The following is a 23,295-nucleotide window of genomic DNA, read 5'->3' on the forward strand; positions in this document are numbered from 1 at the left end:
CCACTGTCCATGGTGGCCGGTGGCGGTATGTCCCCGGGACTGTGCTGATGCAGCCAGCTGTGGACAGCCTCTCTCTGCAGAGCTGTCTGCCTCGGGTGGTTCGCGGCCTCCTTGGAGGCACTGTACGCTGCTCACTGGCCTTTTGGAGTGCTGTGGTTCCTTCTTGGAATTGGATTTAGGGGGTATAGATTCCCCTGGTGACTCAGGCGGTAAAGAATCTGCCAGCAATGCCCGAGATCTGGGTTCAGTCCCTGGGTGTGGAAGATCCCCTGGAGGAGGGCACGGCTATCCACTCTAGTATTCTTGCCCGGAGAATCCCATGGACAGAGGAGCCTGGAGAGGCTACAGTCCATGGTGTTGCAAAGAGTCAGACACGACTGAGCGACTAACACTTAAGGGTACTAGGCCTATCTGTCGTTATCCAATAGAGAGTTTTCTTTGAAAAAACAAAACAGTGCAGTCATTATGTCGTTAAAAAAAATGTGTAAATCCAGTCGTCCACATTCAAAATGCTGATTCAGATACTCAAGGGCAGCTTTTAGATTTATGGCCTCATTTGCGAAAGAGAGGAGATGTCCTTTCTGGATCTCTTTCGCTAAATTTCTAGGGCTCTGAGAATCCTTTTATCGCAGTTTTATCTCCATCCATTTTCTTATGTATAGGAAGCTTCACACACTGCCTTACTTCAAGTGATGCCTGTGAATTTAGGTTGTTGGACCTAGAAGGACTGTTCCCTGCTATCTAAGGTATTTCTTAAGGGCAGTCTCCTGGAATGACAAGTCATCCCACTGTTGACCCTTTAGGAAATTTACTAGATAGTGAAGGACCGGGAAGCCTGGCGTGCTGCTGTCCATGGGGTTGCAAAGAGTCGGACATGACTGAGCGACTGAACAATGATCTGCAACCATTATCCTAGATTTGCCTCTGTTTATTGCTTTGAGATGACCCCAGGTCTTCAAAATAGGGGCTCCCAGGTTATTATTTTGAAGCTTATAGCAATAGTTTAAGAGGTCAGCAGGGAGTGGATTCGCCAAGTTATATATGAGAAACTCCACAGCTGTGATTTCTAATGATGGCCATTTCTTTGGTACACTACCACCCCCGTGTTTTATTTATTTATTTTTTTCCCAATTATTTTTATTAGTTGGAGGCTAATTACTTCACAATATTGTAGTGGTTTTTGCCATACATTGACATGAATCAGCCATGGATTTACATGTGTTTCCCATCCCGATCCCCCCTCCCACCTCCCTCCCCATCCCATCCCTCTGGGTCATCCCAGTGCACCAGCCCTGAGCACTTGTCTCATGCATCCAACCTGGACTGGCGATCTGTTTCACACTTGATAATATACATGTTTTGATGCTGTTCTCTCAGATCATCCCACCCTTGCCATCTTCCATAGAGTCCAAAAGACTGTTCTATACATCTGTGTCTCTTTTTCTGTCTTGCATATAGGGTTATCGTTACCATCTTTCTAAATTCCATATATATGCGTTAGTATACTGTATTGGTCTTTATCTTTCTGGCTTACTTCACTCTGTATAATGGATTCCAGTTTCATCCATCTCATTAGAACTGATTCAAATGTATTCTTTTTAATGGCTGAGTAATAGTCCATTGTGTATATGTACCACAGCTTCCTTATCCATTCGTCTGCTGATGGGCATCTAGCATCCCTGTGTTTTCATCCTTTCATTTCTGACAGTGGAGAAGTTAGAGAGCCAAGAGACTGTGTCAGGGTAGAACATTGCCAGACAAGGTGCCTGTGAGTTTCTTGATTTTAATAATGCATTTTTTTATACTGTACAGATACCATTCCATTTAGGACTCATAACTGCCCTTTGAAATAGACTGAAGAACTATGTTTTTCTTTCCTTTATTTCCCCCTAGATTGTGTGACTCTGTACCATATTTATTAAGAAAAGAATTTGAAGTGTCATCAAATAAGATAAAGCCAACAGGGATATCAGAGCAGTCAGGACAATATATGTTTTATTACATATATATATATATATATATATATATATATATATATATATATATATATATATATAAACTAGGTAACACTTGTTCAGAGTCATATAGATGACTATATAACTCTCAGTTCAGTTCAGTCGCTCAGTCGTGTCTGACTCTGCAACCGCATGAATCGCAGCACGCCGGGCCTCCCTGTCCATCATGAACTCCCAGAATTTACTCAAACTCATGTCCATTGAGTCGGTGATGCCATCCAGCCATCTCATCCTCTGCCGTCCCCTTCTCGTCCTGCCCCCAACCCCTCCCAGCATATATGACTCTAAACAGGGACAATTCCAAGTGGTTTATTTTTTTAATATTTATTTATTTTATTTATTTGGCTGTGCCAGGTCTTAGTTGTGGCATGAGAGATCTTTAGTTGTGGCATGCAGGATCTTTTTCTTCTTTAGTTGTGGCATGTGGGATCGGTTCCCTGACCAGGGCTGGAACGACCCTTGCATTGGGAGCATGGAGTCTTAGCCACAAGGGAAGTTCCCGCAAGTGGTCGTAAGTCTATTAACTCATCCTTAGAACTGTCTGGTGAGGTAGGTACTCTTATGATCCCTGTTTTTACAGAAGGGAAAACTGAGGCTTAGAGATGAAGGAACTTATTCACAAAGTGGAGCCCCCACTTTTAACCACTGTACTAGAATACCTCTCTAAAATAAATGAGGCTGAGGGAAACGTTAAGTCCACAGACCATGGCAAGAATTATCACTGTGGTGAGGTGAAGAAAGGTAAGTGACTAGAGAACAAACTTATGGAGAGATGGTGGGAGAGGAATAGTTAGGGAGTTTGGGATGGACATGTACACACTTCTATATTTAAAATGGATAACCAACAAGGACCTACTGTATAGCACAGGAAATTCTGCTCAATATTCTGTAACATCTTCACTGGGAAAAGAATCTGAAAGAATTTGAAAAAGAATAGACACATGTGTACGTACAGTTGAAGGGCTTAGGGCTTCCCAGGTGATCCTAGTGGTAAAGAACCCACCTACCAATAAGAGATGTTTGATCTCTGGGTCGAGAAGATTCCCTGGAGTAGGAAATGGCAACCCACTCCAGCGTTCCTGTCTAGAGAATCCCATGGACAGAGGAGCCTGGCAGGCTACAGTCCTTGGGGTTACAAGAGTTGGACACGACTGAAGTGACAGCACGCACACATGTATAATTGAATCACTTTGTTGTACACCTGAAACTAATACAACATTGTTCATCAGCTGTACTCCAAAATAAAATCAAAAGTTAAAAAAAAAGAAGTAAGTGACTAGTCAGGATTGCAAAGCCAGAAAGTGGCATCGACAGAACCAGACTCTCAGCCTTCCTTAGTCCTGTATCCACTGCCTCGCATAGCATCCTTCTTCAAACGCAAAACTTATGTCTTTCAGAACCTGGCAATTGGGGCGGGAGCTGTCGGATCCTTGCAGCTGACCTACATCTCGAAGGTAATGTTGGCCTGGAGCTTTGGGAATTCATGGTCTGTAAGTAGGTTAAGTATCTAAACTAGAGGAAGCATACACCTCTGGCATCAGCCCCTGGGGGTCTTGCTGGGCCGTGATATGCTCCCTGGATGCTCGTGGAAGCCTGTAACTGACTGGGGCCGGGTGGCCTGTGGTCAGCAGGTTCTTGGAGGGCGGTCTTGCAGCTTCTCACTCCTGGGACCCATTAGTCAGTGATGCTGCCAGCTCCTGCAAAGGAGGGATGGGAGGTGGGTGGGCAAAGACTGGGACATGATCTTTTTTTTTGTAACACAACAGCAAAAAAAACCCAGTGACTGTAAAGGATTCTCCCAAAGTGTATGGTTCGACTGGCATGGCTCAGAAAGCGTTGGGGTGGCCCTGAAAGTTTATCCATGGGCTGGACCAGATCACTGTGGAGGGGAGCCTGGGAGGGCCCCAAGGAGGTGCCCAGATGTGCCAGGAAACCACTCAGCAGTCAGAGAGCTGGAGGGTCTGGCAGGCCAGCTGACAGTCCATCTCCTGGTCCAGTCTGCACAGAAGAGGCGAGAGCAACCCCTCTTCTGGGCTGACCTGGGTGGGGGCTGGGGGGCTCCACGTGGATGGTGCCCACACGGCGCTGCTGAATTCAGCTTTGTGTAGCTGCCCCTCCCTGGAGCAGGCACTGGTGCTGACCTGTGATGCAGCAGTGATAAAAAAAAGAAGGCTGGGGGATTTAGAGCCTTGCTAGAAAGAGGAACTGTTCGTCCAGCGAGGAGAGCCAGGTGGCCCCCAGCCAGCACCGAGGTTCTGGAAGGCTCTCACTCAGGCCTCTTGGGAACCTCAACTTCCTTGTCCACATTCTCCCCTCCTCGGGGGATGGGGCTCTGATCTGGGTGGCTCCTGGCTCCTCTCATAACAAGCTTTGGGGGTCCTTGGGCAGCCCTCCCATTTCAGCTGGGCCAGAGGGGAAGGCAGTTGCAGGAGTTGCAGGCGGGAGTCCAGCAGAGGTGACTGGGTGCAGGGCAGTGTTTGGGCGCCTTAGAGCGAGGAGAGAAGGACCGGGAGAGGGGAGGGGCCTAGGAAAGCAGGCAATTTGCATGCTTTGTGGTCAGAATGTGGCTGCCTCCCGGCGCGGCGGCCAGAGGCCGGAGCCCTGCCTTGCTGTGAGCTCATTAGGTCATTTCATTAGGAGGTTGGAAGAGAGAGAATTCAGAGAGCGAGGAGCAGAGAACCTTAAGATTAATGAAACTCCAAACCATCTCCCGTTTGAGAGGGTTTTTTTTCCCTCCTTCCTGATGGGATAAGAGGGACTAAAATCTCCTGCAGAATCGTGATATATAAATGCAGCTCAGACAAGGGTTTCTCGAATTCTCGGCTTGGGAGGACTGCTTCCTTTAGCAGGAGGGACCTGCCTTTTTACCCTCCGTGGAGGGGAGAGGCAGGCGGGGATGGGTTTTGCAAAACCCACAGCTGCCAGTGGGTCAGGTTTCACGGAGAGGAGAACCTTGAACTGCTTGCTGCCCGACCCAGTGCCAGAAAGCAGGGGTTTTCCCAGAAAAAAAAATTTGGCCTGTGCTGATATCAAATTCAGCATTCCAGGTTATTTCTTGTTAACCCCTAGGTGTCCCCTCCCCAAGGAATATGTTGCACCAGCAGCAGTAGTCCGGCCGTGGTGCGCGTGGCCTCTGCTAAGGGTGCTCGTCCTTGTGGGCTGGTGTTGGGAACATCCATCTTCTGAGAGGCTAACACAGAGGAAGGTTCTGAAATTGATGTTGTCGCAGCAGCAGGGCCAGTTCTCAGGCCAACTAGAAAAAGATGGATGCTGGCCTTTGATTCCACCCACCTCCCCGCTTTGTTTGTGGGTTCTTCTCTTCCCCGCAGCCAGCCCCGCCTCTGTTAATGGGAGTCCTGGCCTGAGCCATGAGGCCAACCAAACTGAAACGTCGGGGTCAGGAGCAGAGAAAGGTTTACTGCCAGGCCATGCAAGGAGATGAGGTGGCTCAGAGCCCTCAGAAGTCTCAAGCTCCCCAAAGAGTTTCAGCAAAGCGTTTTCAAGGGCAGATGAGGGGGTTGAGGGTCTCAGGGTGCACATTTCTCTGATGGGCTGATGGTGAGACAGCTGGGCAGTATCACGGGAGTTCACGTTAGCTGCCCTCGGGCTCCAGGAGACGTGGGACCAGGTACTCAAGGTCATCTAGTCCTTCTCCGTTTGCTGCTGGTTGCTGGGGGGTGGGGTTCACATCTGCAAAACAACTCAGGAAATTTGCATCAGATACTACTATCTGGGTACCTCAGAGAGGAGCTCAAGCAGAGGATACGGGGGAAGGCTTTGTCTGAGGAAGGCCCCATAGGGTCCTACTCGCTTACACTTCCAGCTTGTGGCCTGGCTCGCTGTTAACTGCAACAAAGACCTTCTTGGAACAGGGCTCACTCCTGGCTTTTGGCGGGCATGGGCGGGGGTGGGGGGGGCGGTCATGGATCCTTAAGAAAGTCTGATGAGAAGTGTCGATTCCTGTCCCAGGTAAATCATGTGTGCGTGCACACACCCTGATTTCGCCTGTGCCTCCAGGGCTCATTGGCCCCTGGAAGCTGGTTCAGAGGCTCCGGCTTTGAGCCTGCCATGACTCTGGGTGGGTGACTGCCTCTTCTGCGGCTCCTGGTGCTGCCTCGTGAGGCAGGGTCTCCCTGGGTGGCACCGAGGCTCCAAGGCCTTGGGCTGCTGCTGCTGCTGCTGCCGGAGGGGCCCCAGCTCCACTTCCGGCCCCGGGGAGCCAGGGTGGGGCGGGCTCGCAGTGCCCCGTGCCCCGCGGCTTTGCTGCTCCTGTGGTCTCTGTGCGATCTGATAAGAGCGAGTTCCTGAGAGTCTGTCGGGCCCGGGGGGGTGGGGGGGCCCTTGCCTGCATCGCTCTGTGGGTGACCTGTGCCTGGTCCCTGCCTCACCCGCCCCCCGCCTCCTCACCCAGGACCCACCGGTCAACCACCGCTGTGCAGCGACTTACTTGTGGCCAGAGTCAGCCCACCCACCACGCCGCTTCTTCATGAGCCTCTCTGCGCCTTCACCACGTGTGAAAGAGCTGCAGGGGCTGGCCTGGTCACCAGCAGGAGGTGCGGTGGGGGCAGTGGTGCCATCCCTCCCAGGAGGTGGGGGTCCTGCCCCGCATCACTGGGATTGGGGGGAGGCCAGAGCTACACTCCTCCAGAGTGAGACGCCCCTCTTTGTTTCCACTTTGGCCTATCTTTTTGAGGGCATAGCAGCCAATAGATGGGACTTGCTTTGTATTTTTTTTTGGCCACACCAAGGCATGTGGGATCTTAGTTCCCCAACCAGGGATCAAACCCATGCCCTCTGTTTTGGAAGCCTGGAGTCTTAACCATTGGACCACCAGGGAAGTCCCTTTATTTTCTTCATCATTCCAGGACTGTAAGGAGGGGTGTAGTTGTTTCCCCTCTGGCTTTGCCAATCTGGGGGCTGATCAGAGATGTTGAGGGTCTTACCTTTGCTAAACCACCCATTAGGGTTGACCCAGAACTGGCGTCCTGTTAATTCAGCAAGAGCTGCTTGGCCAGGTAAAATCCTTCTGTGATCACCACAAGGCAGATTACAGGTGCGCAGGCGTGTAATCACACGTACTCCCAACTGAACATTGGATAAACATGTAAAAGCAAATGGAAAGCCAGGCGATGTCTTTGAAAGCTTTGACTTCTGGTCCTAAGCATGTTTTCCCTTGGATAGGCTGGTAATGAGTTGTGGTCAGAGTGGACCGTGTGTCACCCAGCCAGGGGGGAAGTGTCCAGAAAGCCTGGATGGCCGAGGTAGTTCTGTGATGGTTAGGGTCATACAGGAACCGAGGGTGGGGCGCACAGGAGCTGTGAGCTTGAGGACCTGCAGGAACATGGGTGCTGAGGGAGGAAGCCCATGAGTCACCAACAGATCAGAACATCAGATGCAAACAGGAGGAAGGCACCCGGTGTGGCTCTGATTGAATTCTGGGGTCTGAATCCCAGGAGTACAAGATGGCATAGGGGCCTGGGCTTGTTCGCAGGGCTCCAGCACACAGATGATAAAGAGGCCATGGGCTTTTCGTCCACTTTGAAGGCAGATATGCGGGCTCATCTTTGTTTAAATCTTCATCATCTGGGGGATTATTTAAAGACTTTCTTAGGCCCTCTAGCGTACACCTCACATCATGGGAAACATATCAGAATGGCTCCACTTCCCTCATTGACTGTAATTGTCTGGCTGTGAAAGATTTGAAAGGATTTTCATCATTTTTCATCATTTTCCTTTTTGAAATGATTTGACTGTGAGTAACTCAATTTATGATTGGCTCTAATTTCTCAGCTATCGTCTTGCACATCCAGGGATTCTCGTGAACCAAGAAAATCAAAGCTGCTAATTATTTTTGAATGTTGTGCAGTTTTTGTGAATGTTTAATTGGAATGAAGTTTTTGTGAATGAAGTTGGCTTAATGCCAATGAAGTTGGCATTAAGTTTTTGTGAGTGTTTAATTGGAATGAAGTTTTTGTGAATGAAATTGGCTTAATGTAACATCTTGTAGGCATTTAGTTAAATACTTGTTGATGAGGTTGTTGTAACGTCCTATAGACATTCAGTTGAATGGTTATTACTGTTGAGTGTGCCATATTCATTTTGTGTGTTGGAGACCAGGTCTCATACATATTTTGGGACCCCGGAGAAGCTCACAAGGCCCTTGGCATTTTATCTGTCATGCCAAGCATGAAAAGTGAAAGTTAGTCACACAGTTGTGTCCAACTCTCTGTGGTCCCATGGACTGTAGCCCACCAGGCTCCTCCGTCCATGGAATTCTCCAGGCAAGAGTGCTAGAGTGGGTTGCCATTTCCTTCTCCAGGGGATCTTCCCGACCCAGGGATCATACCCGGGTCTCTTGCATTGCAGGCGGATTCTTTACCATCTGAGCTACTGGGGAAGCCCCTTGTGCCCAGCATAGCATGGCTTGTATTGGTACGTGGAGTGGGTATAAACAACCCCTCCTTGGTTGAGCAGCTTCTGCATGATAAGGCAGGTTAAGTGCTTCACCTGCACTGTCACATTTAATCCTCACCATGGCCCTGTGAGAGCGTGATTTATTATTACTCTTTGATGGACTAGGAAATGGTGAGACAGCTGGGACGCCTGGGATGGGGGCCCTCGCTCTGGCACCAAAGCCCAGGCTGTACCGCCTGTCCTTCCTTTGATCTTTTACAGGCTGCCGCCTCGGTTCCCATCTGCAGTGTTCTGGGCAGTATTAATTTGGGTTGTTGAGAAATCTGGGCCAGGTCTGTAGAAAGAACTTAGAGCCAAGAGGGAGAATCCAGTCACCCTGGTGTGTCAGCTTGGTGTGTCCGTCATGATCAGATCCTGAGCCACTGTGAGCCATGACAAGACCTTACTTTTTTTTTAATGGTGGATCTTTCCCTCTTGTTTTTATTTTATCTTATTTGCCTGCACTCGGGTCCTTTAGTTGAGGCAGGGCAGGATTTTTTCCAGGTGGCTCAGTAGTCAAGAATCCACCTGCCCATGCAGGAGACACAGGAGTCATGGGATCGATCCCTGGGTTGGGAAGATCCCCTGGAAGAGGAAATGGCAACCCACTCCAGTATTCTTGTCTGGGAAATCTCATGGACAGAGGAGCCTGGCGGACTACAGTCCAAGGGGTCAGAAAGAGTCGGACACGACTGGGCACACATAGGAACTCTTAGCTGTGGCATTTGGAATCTAGTTCCCTGACCAGGGATGGAATGTGGGTCCCCTGCGTTAGGAGTGCAGGGTCTTAGCTACTGGATCACCAGGGAAGTCCTGAAGCCTTAATTTTGACCCAATGTTTTCTTTAGCTCTTGGCTTCTAATGAGCCTCCTGTTAAAGCTAGAACCACTCCAGGAGCCCCTGGGCAAGAGCAAGTTGGACAATGCCCCTGACCAGAAATGCGGGAATGGTGTGCATGAGTGGATGATAGCCACGTGTGAATAGTGTTCCCCAGCCTCGGTCCTGGGGGAAGGGGCTGCCCCCTTAGAAATCCCAGGTCCAGTGGTGGAGGCCTGCTCCAGGGAGGTTCAGACTTCATCAAGGGCAGTCATCTAATTCCATGTGATGGAATATGTTTTCCTTTCCTTGCTCAGTGTATCTGAACTCAAACGAGACGGGCTCACAGCAGGCACAGAATCAGAATGTACATTGGGGGGCAGGCTTGAAAAGGCAGGATGACACGGCAGGAGGTAGAAAAAGTCTGCTTTCTTAGGCCCTTGCCTTCAATATGGGATGTGCCCTGATCCCGTCAGCTGCTCTCTGGGCAGGTGGGAAGTGCTTATTTTCATGGTGAAGCAGTCAGGGTAAAGGTAAGGGAAATTGATCTGTGTGTCTCAGTGCAGTGAGTGACTCACATTTCTGTGGGCTTTGTTTGAAATCTGTGTATTTGTGATAATTCCACCTCTAATTCACAGAACAGTTTAGGGGAGGAGGTTGGTGCTTGGGAGAGGAGTAGGGTCTCGCTAATGTGAAAGCTACATATATTTGTGGTCCAAAGAGAATTTTCTCAGGACTCAGTGGCTTGTGAGCGTTTTTGCAGATTCAACACAGACATCAAGATAGCGGTTATCTCTGAGGGGTGGGGCCGGGATTCTATCTACCCGGGAGGGGCGCAGAGGGCTTCTAAGAAATAGGATCGATAGTGGGTGATTTCTTAATCTGGATGATGAGTGCAAGGTTTCCACTCGATCATTAGTTTTTAAAATGTTCTCATGTGTTTTGTATATTCTTCCTTTTGTATCAAGTCTCCTAATGTAAAAAGTTTTGAAGGGAAAAACAACACAACTTTATGACACTGTTGGAAACACGCTCACGTTTCTTTTCTTTTTTTATCTGATGTAGGTGAGCATTGTCGCCCCAAAGCAGAAACCCAAAACTCCGTTTTGCTTCGGTGAGTCCTGAGCAGAGGGTGGGATTTCTGAATACTCCTATAGCAGCTTCCTCTTTTGCGTGGAGACGGTCCTGTGATCGATCACATGTGGCTTGTACCCTGTGTGTGTGAGTGACCGCTGTCCCAGCCATATCCCTGGGTCTCACATGATTTCCTTTCCCTGGTCTCCCTTCGAAGATTGTTAATAACCTAAGACAGAGGCACAGGCGCCCGTGATGTCTCAGTTCTCCTGGCTCCGCAGGGCAGGTATCTGCCGGAAGTCTTAAGGAAACTTTAACTCAGAGCAGAGGAATGGTATAGAGACTTGAGGGAACCAGGGAATATTCTTCTGAAAGTCTTACTGCCAATGCATGATGGCTGGGGGTGACCCAGGAAGCAGAGGCGCTCGGTGGATGCAGGTCACTGAAGCATCAGTATTTAACTGGCTTCTACTGCCTTCTCGGTGCTGTATTAAGTGCTATGAGCAGATGCTAACAAACAGCTTCTGTTTTATGTCTGGGGTGTAAGCTCCACGAAGGCACGGATGCTCCCGGCTTTGTCATTGCTGTATCCCCAGCATGTGGCGTGTGCTTCCTGGCACAAAGCGGTTGCTCAGTAAATATTTGCTGAAGGAATGAGTGAATGAACTAAGGGGTTCTTTGTCTACCCCACGATGCTCACCTCCTCCACTTCTAGCTTATTTTTGCCAGGAGAGTAAAATGGTCCTTTAAGCTGTCCTCTTTTCCCACTTCAGGTTGGTTCAAGCTTCTTTTGCACTCTTTCTCCCACTTCCTTCAAATATCATTGCCAAGCTCAAAAATCTGACTCTCAGATTTTGTGGTCAGCAGATCTAAAAAAGGAAAAAAAAAAAAGAAAAGAACCCAGAAGTAAATTGTTGACCTTATGGAGTGCTGAGGAAGGGCCAGGTTGAAAATGGGGTCTCACAAGGTCACAGACTTGAACCCAGGCAACCTGAGTTCCATGTCTCAACCACAGACAAGACCCCTAACCCGGGTCAGTTCTGCTAGTGGAAACCAGGAGCATGAGGCCAAACTTACATGTGTATCATCATGACCGTCCAGCGTTTGGCGCCTCTGAAAAGCTGTCCAGGCGTGTGTCTGGTGTATGGTGAATGAGCCGCCTTTCTGCACAGCAGCACATGAAGGCCACTAGTGTTGTCTTGTGGCCAATGGAATAATAATCCACATTTTTTTAAGATTGAGAGCGCTCTGCTTCCCAGATATTCCCAGGTGACTTTGTACCATGGGGAACATCTTGGTCTCCTTGGCGGGAATCCTCTACCCTGCGACATCAAACACCTTAGTTTGGGCATGTGTTCTGACCTGGATTCTTCTCTCTTCGTCCTGTACCTTTTGCAGTCATCAACGCCCTCTCGCAGAGGTATTTTCTTCAAGCCAACGACCAGAAAGATCTGAAGGACTGGGTGGAGGCCTTGAACCAAGCCAGCAAAATCACCGTACGTATGATCCTTCTCCTTTCTGGTGAGAGTCTTTCTGCAGTCGGCCCATTTCGGGTGGGGAGTGGCCCAGTGGCCACGGGGACTTTCCCAGGACCCGTTCCAGACTGGTTGCCCTACCTCTTCTCACACCTTGGCCGACTAGCCGCAAGTTGAACTGAGTCTGAGTCTGAATCAGGTTCGAGGGGAAGTTTATGGAGTGTCCCCGCTGTGCTTCCTGGGAGGGCTCCCAGGCAGTGGTGGTTTGGGTCATTCTGGGATGCTGATTCAGAATGTGGTGGGATTGGAAAATGGAGTGCTGACTCTGAGAAACGGAGCAGAGGAAACTCACATGAGGGGGGAAGTCGGAACTTTTCCCTGGCTTGGCGGGGAGACTCTTCTGATTTTAAGAGGCCACCTGGAGACCAGTCCAGGCTGTCCACTGACCTGTCCTGGGAAAGCATAACATTTATAAGCACCAGCTTGCTGGTTGTTCTATGAGGACTCCTGCTTTCCTTGACTTGGCTAGCGAAGAACTCCTTTCTTCCTCCTTAGAAATACAGAAAAAGAAAGGGAGATGGAGGAATAAGGAGAGGGGAAAACTGTTTAAGGGAAAAAACTAGACCTTTAACCAATAATATAGACCGACTTCTGGCATGTAAGCCACACTTTGCTGAAAAGCTTGATTTTCTGTATCATATCTTCAGAAGTGCTAGCATTCTAGTAACTTCCAGTAAAAACCAGTATGTGCTGGGGCAGATTATTCTCCCCAATACGTCAGGGTTCCCGTGAACAATTTCACAGCAGAAGAAACCTGTACACTTATCCAGCACTTGTGATACTGCCTCTGAGCTGAGTACAATTCAGTCATCGATGTGGTTTTGCTTGTTGGCTGGTTATCCTGATAAACCTTGGTAAGGCAGTGAAAAGAGAGGGAAATGGTGGGGGTCTGGGAAGGGGGGTAGCTGCTAAGATACACACATGGGTGTGTGTCTGCAGAATGCTGACTTTATAAAGGTTTTCTTCGTTCCTGTTGGAGTCTTTACCCTTCTGCATCCTCCACACTGTGGGGAGTTTCTTTCAGTGTCTAATACTTTCTTCTCATTGAGCGTTATCTCTTTAAAAAAAAATTTTTTTTTTATGTGGACGATTTTTAAAAGTCTTTTTTGAATTTGTTACAGTATTGCTCCTGTTTTATGTTTTGGTTGTTTGACTGCAAGGCATGTGGGATCTTAGCTTCCCAAGCTAAGATCCAGACGAACCCCCTGCATTGGAAGGTGAGGTCTTAAGCACTGGACCACCAGTGCTTAAGGGAAGCACCCTTAACACCAGGGAAGACCCCAGGGTGTCCTCTCTTGGACCTGCCTGGTGAACTGGGCTACAGAGACTGAGGCAGCAGGGGCCCCTTTGTCCTGCTTTTATGCCTTGAGCGTAGAGTTGCTCCCAGCGGCTAGTTCCACGTCCTCTTTTCTGGCCTGCTGAGATGTCCCAGCCTCCGCAGGGACTCCATAACCTCTAGGGTCCCCCTGACTTTCCTCTGCTCCATTTATACCTCTCTTCACTCCTCCTGCCAAAGATCCTGTGGGACAGAAGGAAGAGGAGGGGTACCCGACTTCCTCATTACAGGGAAATTTCTCTCAGCGCACCCTGTATGCAAAGTGAAACATCTTGGGGGCAGGGGATGCAGAGATGAAAGATACAGACCACGTATCCAGCCAGGCTTTCTCACCGGCCACATTGCTCACCCTTCATATCACTCCTGTGAGGCAGGCGCTTTCACTGCCATTTTTATGATGAGGGAAACGGAAATAAGAGTCTTGCCCTTAGTCTGGAGTTTGCTAAATGACAGAGCTGGGATTCAAGCCTAGGACCTTCTGACTTCTGAGACCTGGAAGGGTTTATAAAAATATGAAAAGCAAGCAGCAGATGTAAAAGTTAGATGACATACCACTTTTACATTCATGGCTTCTTGCTAGCCTCATGAAAACCTCAAGTAGGGAGGGCAGGAGTGATCATCTGGTTTATAAACGAGGCAGAGGAAGTGCCTGGAGATCAGAGTGACCCGCCCAGGTTTAGGAGCCAGTAACCACAGATCACTGGTCATTGAGTGCTAGGTCACTGAGTCCTTGTGATTAAAGATAATGGCCAACATATGGTATTCAGCCAAAAGTGCAGACGCCGAGGGGGAAGGGGGTGGGGTGAATTGGGAGATTGGGGTTGACATACGTACACCACCATGTATTAAACAGGTAACTAATGAGAACCTCCTGTGTAGCACAGGGAGTTCTGTTCAGTGCCCCGCGGTGACCTCAATGGGAAGGAAATCCAATAGAGAGCAGCTATTGTTCTGTATTGTCTGTACACAGATATTGTCTGTGCACAGCTGTCTGTGTACAGACAGCTGACTCACTGTGCCCTACAGCAGAAACGAACACAGTACTGTAAAGCAACTACGTACCCCAATAAACATTTTTTAAAAAATAAAGAATTGGGTTTGCTCGGAGTAGTATTTCTGTGTTAGTTTCCCAAGGGCTGTTGCAAGTGGTGGATGGCTTAGAGTAACAGAAATGTATTCTCCCACAGTCCTGAGAAATCTGAGATCAGGGTGTCGGCAAGGCCCTCCATGTACCCACTGAAGGCTCAAGGGGAGAATACTTCCTTGCCCGTTCTAGCCCTCAGAGTCTTCCCTGGCTTGTCGCAGCCTCCCTCCACTTCTGCCTCCGTCATAGTACAGCCTATGTGTCTGTGTGACCCCCTCCTCTTAGGAAGACGTGAGTCACTGCACTTAGGGCCCACCCTAAACCAGCATCAGTTCAGTTCAGTTGCTCAGTTGTGTCTGACTCTTTGCGACCCCATGAACCGCAGCATGCCAGGCCTCCCTGTCCGTCACCAACTCCCAGAGTTTACTCAAACTCATGTCCATTGAGTCGGTGATGCCATCCAACCATCTCATCCTCTGTCGTTCCCTTCTCCTCCTGCCTTCAATCTTTCCCAGCATCAGGGGCTTTTCAAATGATGTCTCCCCAAGATGTCCACGCATAACCTCAGACATGACTTTATTTGGAAATAGGGTCCTTGCTGCTGCCGCTAAGTCGCTTCAGTCATGTCCGGCTCTGTGCGACCCCATAGACGGCAGCCCACCAGGCCCCCCCATCCCTGGGATTCTCCAGGCAAGAACACTGGAGTGGGTTGCCATTTCCTTCTCCACTGCATGAAAGTGAAGTCGCTCAGTCATGTCTGACTCTTAGAGTCAGCAGCAGGTGGCCGAAGTATTGGAATTTCAGCCTCAACACCTGTCCTTCCAATGAACACTCAGGACTGATTTCCTTTAGGATGGACTGGTTGGATTTCCTTGCAGTCTAAACCAGCATGGCTTCATCTTCATTTAATTACCTCTGCAAGGACCCTAGGAGAAGGCAATGGCAACCCACTCCAGTACTCTTGCCTGGAAAATCCCATGGACAGAGGAGCCTGGTAGGCTGCAGTTCATGGGGTCGCTAAGAGTCAGACATGACTGAGCGACTTCACTTTCATGCAGTGGAGAAGGAAATGGCAACCCACTCCAGTGTTCTTGCCTGGAGAATCCCAGGGACGGGGGAGCCTGGTGGGCTGCCGTCTATGGGGTCGCACAGAGTCGGACACGACTGAAGCGACTTAGCGGCAGCAGCAAGGACCCTATTTCCAAATAAAGTCATGTCTGAGGTTATGCGTGGACATCTTGGGGAGACATCATTCAACTCGCTACATTTTTTCGAAAGGATTAAAAATTGGACAGTGAAACTATAGCACACCTTCCCCTACCACAGTTGGACAATTCCTCATAGTCTTGCCCTGTTTGTGGGAAGACAGTTCTTGCAAATTTCATTTCATGATGCAAATGGAACCCTGTGAATCTCCTGCATCAGGGGACCCTTCCTCAGGGAAGGGACGGGTGGTGGGAAGGGGCCCTGTTTCACTGGGATCTTGGGAGATGGACAAGCCAAGAGGATGCCCTTGTTTTTAAGACCTGGTGCATGGTTATTGGTGAGTTTGTTCTCCACAGTCTGATTCACCGTCTCAGGAAGTGTAAGCGGCTTTGGAGAGCCAGGCTGTTGGTTAGAGGGAGCCGATAATGCAGGGGCGTGAGCAGTGATGACCAGCTGTTCTCTGGGTGGGCTGATGGGTCGAGAGGCACCACGACACCCAAGCCACCAGGGGTCCTTTTCCGGCCGTCGTGAACTCGGAAAGGCTACTCCCCTCCTCCTTTGCTGGGTTTCAGGAATTCATTTGGATCACTAGGGGGCAGGTGTGCTGTTCAACAGTGGACATATCACTGGACACCCCAGCACTAACCCACATCCCGGAAGGATTCCACTCACCAGAGCAAAACGCAGAGGAACTGGCAAGGGTGGTCCCAGAAGGTGTTAGGTAGTGGTGTTTAGCAGCGGCCATGACTTCATTTTAACGAGCTATTGTTTACCTCATCTATGAAATAGAGAAACGGATGCCTACCTAGTAAAGTGGCCTGAGATGAGTAGTAATGCAGGAAGAGAGGAGTACTTCTGTCGCCTGGCACTGAGCAGAGACCCAAAACAACTGTTGTCTCTCAGAAGGAAAGGAGAGGGGGGATTTCTGACCTCATCTGCAGAGGTGGTGGGCAGAGGTCGCCCTTGACTATCTAAGCTGAGTGCACAGGGCAGGAAGAAGGGTCCTGTCTTCTTTCTGGGGCTCCAGTGTTGATCATGATGGTCTTACTCCTTTGAATTAGATGCATAGGGGTGTGGTCCTTCATTCCCATCCTTGACAGGCAGAGTTAGTTCTCCTATGGCCCTGAGCTGTGAACTTCCCCCACCCCACTTCCTGGCTTACAGTAGCTTTTTAAAGTTAATTAGGCTGCTCCAGGTCATGTATGGATGTGAGAGTTGGACTGTAAAGAAAGCTGAGCGCTGAAGAATTGATGCTTTTGAACTGTGGTGTTGGAGAAGACTCTTGAGGGTCCCTTGGATAGCAAAGAGATCCAACCAATCCATCCTAAAGGAAATCAGTCCTGAATATTCATTGGAAGGACTGATGCTGAAGCTGAAACTCCAATACTTTGGCCACCTGATGTGAAGAACTGACTCACTGGAAAAGACCCTGGTGCTGGGAAAGATTGAAGGCAGGAGGAGAAGGGGACAGGCAGAGGATGAGATGGTTGAATGGCATCACCGACTCAATGGACATGAATTTTAGTAAACTCTGGGAGTTGGTGATGGACAGGGAGGCCTGGCGTGCTGCCGTCCATGGGATTGCAAAGAATCGTACACGACTGAACTGACTGAGATCTTAGTTGCAGCATGTGGAATCTAGTTTTCTGACCAGGGATTGAACCCAGGCCCCCTGCATTGGGAGTTGTGGAATCTTAGCCACTGGAGCACTAGGGAAGTCTTGCAATAGTGTTTTGTTTGTCTTTTTTAAACTTTTTTTTTTCTTTTACAGTTTTTAAAGGTTACTTTCCATTTAAGTGATTACAAAATATTGGCTATATTTCCCATGTTGGACAATATATCCTTGAGCTGTGAGCTCTTGAAAGATCTGGATTCTTAGGTCTTTCTAGTTTCCAAGGCTGTAGAAGAAGTGAAATAGGATGTTAGGTTTTCTTTTGGGGTCTGCAGTTACTTTCCTGGCAGACTCACATGGGGTCTTGGGTCCTCGTGAAGGACAGGCTTTATGATGTGGTGGGGACTGAACCAGCTTAGGTGTTAATATTAATCATGGCTTTGGGCAAATGATTGGACTGCTCTGGGCCTCTCTGGTGATGAAAGATTTTCCAGTGTAAATGAGAAATGGACAAGAAGGAAGAAAAGCGGCAACATGAATGAGGATAAATGACCTTGGGTTGGGAGGATGGTCAGGACTGGGACAAACAGAAGAATCTGTTCCCCATCCAAAGACTGAACTGCTGCTTTGCTGGAAAACAGGATTGTTTTGTGTGAACTATTTCAGATTTTAATTGCAGGTTGAAAAACATACTGGATAGGACAGACGAGACATATTTAGGGCAAGTCTGCCTTTGGACCACCAGTTTGCAACCTGTGGTCTCAAACATGCCCTAAAAATTCTGTGATTCTTTGATCAGCTGGAGAGGATCAAAGATAAATCATGTTGCAGAAGGGCGATATTTTGTAAGTGCTAGTAGATTACATTAATCAAAAGTTATTTAGAGGGACTCCCCTGTGGTCCAGTGGTTAGGAGTCCACCTGCCAATGCAGGAGATACAGGTTTGATCCCTGGTCCTGGAAGATCCCATGTGCCACAGGGCAGCTAAGCCAGTGCGTCACAGCTACTGAGCCCAAGCGCTACAGCTATTGAACCCGCATGTTGCAAATACTGAAGCTCACTCACCTAGATCCCAAGCTTTGCAACGAGAAGCCACCGCAATAAGAAGCCCAAGCACCTTAGGGAAGCATAGGCCTGGCTCCCTGCAACTAGAGAAAGCCTGTGCAACAGTGAAGACTCAGCACGGCCAAAAAAATATAAATTAATTAATTTTTTAAAAGTTTACTTAGAATATCTTAATTAAAATACTTTTGTATTTTTATTCGTATTTTAAGTGTTTGAATTTATATCCTCTTACCAGTTTGATGACCATGACAACTCTATGACTGTGTCACTCATTTAGTGACAGGTCAGGGGTTACACCCCAAGCCCTGGGACATGCCCCCCAAGGCCTGTACCATATGCCACAGGCGTCTTACCTACTGCCGAGCATCCTTTCTCCCATCTTTATGTTCCTGGCTCCTTTTCATCCTCCAGGTCACTGTTTCAGCATCTCTTTCCCCTGGAGACTTACACCAGCCACGCCCATAATGCCAACCAGTCCACTGGAGTAGATGGCCTGATGTCATTCTCCTGTTTCATTGTCTTCAAGGCACTCGCCACGATTTGTAATTTTCTGATTGTCAGTCTTGCTGTATGTTTGTGATCAGTCTCCCTGATCAGCATGGATGTGGAGGGAGGGCAGGACATGTGTGTGTGTTTGCTGGTGTATCTTTGGTCTCTAGCCAGGCAGGGGCTGGCTCACTCAGAGTAGGTGCTCAGCGCATTTGCTGAGTGTGTGCCTCTGTGTGTGTGTGTGTGGTGGGCGTGGTTTGCTGAATTCCTCATATCCAGGTTTGGATGGATGGAAGGACATGGAGGGGAGGGGTATCTTACTATAACTCGGCACATTAACTTTTTTCTTCCTCTCCGCCGCTCCTTGGTCACCTCCCTGCTTTTTCGGGGCTTTTTGTTCCCGGTTAATCACGATGTCCTTCTTCCCAGGTACCCAAAGCTGGGAACCTGCCCCTGACGACCGAAGTTCTCAAGAGCCTAGCAACTCCTGTGGCCTTAGAGAAGAAGCCACAGGTGGCCTACAAGACAGAGATCATCGGAGGGGTGGTGGTACACACGCCGATCAACCAGGTGCTGGGGCCTGGGGCTGCCAGGCTGGGGCATGGGGTGCGGGGGTGTCCATGGTGTGACCGTGACATCACAGGAGGGCAGGACCGAGGAAGGGGCGGGGGTGGGAGAGCCCGTGCACGTAGGGTGATGGAGAATACAGACAGTGCAGAGGCTGAGGCCGCTGCATCGGAAGCTTTGCGGCCAGGACGGCTCTGCATCGCCCACGGGGACTGGCGCTTGTGAAGCAAGCGGGGAAGCGGGGCCGAGGGTAGCTGGGAACGAGCTCACTGTGCCTCTGCCTCGTCTGGCTTGCTTTCGCAGCCCTTCCCTTTCCCTGGGTCTCCTGGCCCTCCCCAGCCCTGCTCTGTGAAAGCACCCTGTAGAGTGCCTGCCCAAGGCAAAAGTTTACTTCCTGGCTTATTTCTCATTTGACTGCCCTCGTGGGCCAAGAGGAAGAGGGGACGGGCCAGGGAGGGTGGGGAAGGCGGGTGGGCCGTGTCAGGAGCAGGGAGGCGCTCACCCTGCCGCCCCCGTTTCCATGTAGAACGGCGGGGATGGGCAGGAAGTGGGTGAGCCGGGCTCCCACGCCATCCTTCGGAGGTCTCAGAGTTACATCCCCACGACCGGCTGCCGGGGTCCCACCGGGCCGCCCCTCATCAAGAGCGGCTACTGTGTGAAGCAAGGGAACGTGGTGAGTGTCCGCGAGGGGAGCTGAAGGGGTGTCTGGGGACCCCCGGAGCCAGTGGGTGCGGGCGATCCCGAGGGGAGGGCAGATTGCTGGGAGGAGGGTGGCGCTAGCCACGCCCACGCCGGCTGATTCTGGGAGGGGCTCAAAGGAAGCGTGCGCCCTGCAGGCCCAGGTGCCCCCAGGTGTTTCCGCAGACGAAGAAATCCTTGGCTCCTTACCCGGGTCCTCCAAGCTGGGACCCTGGCCTTTGTGGGGCGGGGTCCCCAGGAGCTTAGGACCAGAATGCACCCCTGGGGACCTCTTCTAACATTCTGCTCTCTACCCTCTTACAGCGCAAGAGCTGGAAGCGGCGCTTCTTTGCGCTGGATGACTTTACCATCTGCTACTTCAAGTGTGAGCAGGTTTGTTGTGAGCCCTCAAGAGACGTGTGTGTGTGTGTGTGTGTGTGTGCACGTGCGCATGCGTGTGAGCAGAGATGTGGGCACAGACTCATCTGTGTGCTGGGAGTGTGCGGCCTCTTAGCTCTGTCCAGCTGGTGTGGGCAGCTTCACCATGATATTAAAGTGTCCTTAACGGACTCCGCCCCTGTGTGTGCTGAGAACCGCAGAGCATCTTCTTAGATTTTTTTGTTTTTCTCCTCTCGATTTTTTTCGAGACCTTGTCTTGTTTGCGTCCTGGTTTCAGCCCGTCATGTCTGATGATAATGGCTGGCTGGTCCCAGTAGTGGCCTTGGGCAGACAGCCTCATTCACTCTGTCTCCCTGTTTGCTCCCCTAGGACCGAGAACCACTTCGTACCATATTCCTCAAGGATGTTCTCAAGACCCACGAGTGTCTGGTCAAGTCTGGGTAATTGTCTCTGCTCCTTCTTCTCTGGTCAGAACCCAGCGTGCCATCTTCACTGTCCCGTTACTCCCTGTCTGAGGCTCTGTTCCAGAGCCTTCCTTTAAGAGCAGGAGGCCTTTGTCTCCCTGACATCTGTGGCCGCCTGTCTCCATCCAAGTGGTCACAGTGGCAAGAAGGTGTGCTGGGCCAACCTGCCTGCTTCCCAGCCCTTTACTGTCACTCCTCAGGTGAGCCTATGTAACACTGTCCTCATGGAGGAAAAGAAAGAATATGGACCAGAGGAGAGAGAGGTCCTTCTCAGGTGTCGGATGCTCATTGCCCAGGAGGACTGACCCTCAGAGAGCAGGGGTGGGGGTGGTGTAACTGTATCCTTAGTCACTCACTTTTCAGCATATCTGCTCAGAGCCCTGTTGGTGCCAGTGCCTCTGACCTCAACTTGTTATGCGTTTTCTCTTCTCTTCCATTTGACAAAGTTCCTGATACCTTCTTTAAAAAAAAAATGTTTATATTTGCCCGTGCTGGGTCTTTATTGCTGTGTGGGCTTTTCTGTAGTCGTGGCCAGCATGGGCTATGCTGTAGTTGTGATGCACACATAGGCTTTTCATCCTGGAGGCTTCTGTTCTTATGGAGCACAGGCTCTAGCACATGCAGGCTTCAGTAATTAGGCTTGTGGGCTCAGTGGTTCTGGTTCCTGGGCTCCAGAGCACAGGCTCAATCGTTACGGTGCACGGGCTTAGTTGCTCCGCGGCATGTGGGATCTTTCCAGATGGGGGTCGTCTCCTGCCTTGTCAGGTGGATTCCTTACCACTGAACCACCAGGGAGGTCCCCTGATGTCTTCGTAACACAGGGTTGATTCACGGCAATGCTGTCGGGCAGGAAGAAGAAGTATTTTTTAAGATGTTCCTCTTTCCACCAGGAAATGGTTACCTTTCCAGGGCCACGGAGGGCAGGACGAATTTGGGACCTGGGGCCCATTCAACGGCTCTCCCATATCCGACACCCATACCGGTGCCCTTGGAGCCAAGCTTTAGAGACCCAGGGGCATCTGGGCACCTGGCTGTCCTCACTCGGCCCTCCATCTGCAGTCTGCAGGGGCAGTTTGCTGTATGTCCCTCCCACGGACTGTGCGTGCAGAGCCAACGTCACCAGGGGAGCTGATGACGTCAGGCTGACTGTTCTCATGTGAAGGCGTGGGAGGGTCTTGCATGAAAGCGAGGTGCTCTCTGGCCCAAGGAAGTGGGGACTGTCGTGAGCCTTGCACACAGTTGCAGAGTTTAGAAGATAAGGAAAGTTCCCACCGATAGATTATCATTTGTGAGAGCAGTTACAGATGGAAGTTCCAGAAGCGTGGCTCTGGAGGTGACCGTGGATGGAGGAGAGATGGGACTTGTTCCCGACCCTGGAGGCCTGTGCAAGTCAACGGGTGGGCTGGGGTGGCTTTGAGAACCCAGATAAGGTTCGGTCCTAAGAGAGCTTCACACTTCACATGAGCCGCTGACCAGAAGTCAGACTGAACTGAGAGATAGGCAGATACCCAGGGAAGGAAGCTCCCGGACGCTGCAGGTTCCAGGCCTGTGAGACTAGACTGCTCCCCAGCCCAGTCAGGGGGGTTCTGGGCATCTGGGTAGTCAGTTAATGTTTGTTGAATTGAATTTAATTTAAAGGCTTCATAGGAGAAGGAAATGGCAACCCACTCCAGTATACTTGCCTGGAGAATCCCATGGACAGAGGAGCCTGGTGGGCTACAGTCCATGGGGTTGCAAAGAGTCAGACATGACTGAAGTAGCTAAGCACAAAAGGCTTCATACGGCCTGAGAAATGGATGCAAAAAGGGTGGGGATTTCCTCCTGGTTTTGCTTTTTCCTCCCCAGCAGTTGATTACATGACTGTATGTACGTGCATGAATAGTTTGAAAGGTTAAACCACTTTAGCCAGAAGGAAGTGCCATCTCTTCTCAGATACTCAGAAAGAGACTACGATAGCTAATGACATGCATTTCAGGTGAGCACTGTGTGACCTTCTTTTTGCACCAGATGCCGCGTATAACTTATAACTGATCTTTGTGGTGATAAGCTTGATAGAGACGGGCTTCTGATTTCCATTGTACAGCTGGAGTGCAAAGGCTCACGAAGTTTTAAACATATTCCCATTTACCATATTCGCATAATACCATTTCCCAATGGAGTCAGGATCAGGCCCTAAGTTTGTCTGACTGCCCCCCCCCCCGCCCCCCACCATAGCTGTCCCCTCCCCTGGGGGTCTTTAACCTCTTGCTTCTCTTTTGCCCGCATGCCCCTGTCACTGGCCATGCATCTGCCATTTCCTTCGAGGTGCTGATTCCTGAAGCCAGCCCTGCCTGACATCAGTCCTGTCTTTTCTTTCTTCCATTAAAAAAAAAAAAAATTTGGCCATGCCGCTCGGCATGTGGGTTTTTAGTTCCTGGATGGAATCCATTATGGAATCCATTATGCCCTGCAGTGGAAGCGCAGTCTTATACCGCTGAACCGCCAGGGATGTCCGCCTGCGGT

At 50.0% G+C, this 23,295-nt stretch overlaps 1 protein-coding gene across 2 annotated transcripts in view; it reads left to right on the forward strand.

The window, feature by feature from the left end:
• Positions 1-23,295, forward strand: part of PLEKHA2 (pleckstrin homology domain containing A2) — a 66,718-nt gene that overhangs the window by 31,052 nt on the left and 12,371 nt on the right. For both annotated transcript variants that reach the window (XM_065901504.1, XM_065901505.1), the window contains exons 3-9: positions 3,413-3,469; positions 10,350-10,398; positions 11,757-11,854; positions 19,115-19,255; positions 19,779-19,925; positions 20,255-20,323; positions 20,699-20,769. In XM_065901504.1, the coding sequence (XP_065757576.1) occupies positions 3,413-3,469; positions 10,350-10,398; positions 11,757-11,854; positions 19,115-19,255; positions 19,779-19,925; positions 20,255-20,323; positions 20,699-20,769 (632 nt within the window). The remainder of the gene's footprint in view (positions 1-3,412; positions 3,470-10,349; positions 10,399-11,756; positions 11,855-19,114; positions 19,256-19,778; positions 19,926-20,254; positions 20,324-20,698; positions 20,770-23,295) is intronic.

Source organism: Muntiacus reevesi, chromosome 10 (assembly GCF_963930625.1).
Source record: "Muntiacus reevesi chromosome 10, mMunRee1.1, whole genome shotgun sequence".
In the NCBI taxonomy this organism is placed as follows: Eukaryota; Metazoa; Chordata; class Mammalia; order Artiodactyla; family Cervidae; genus Muntiacus; species Muntiacus reevesi.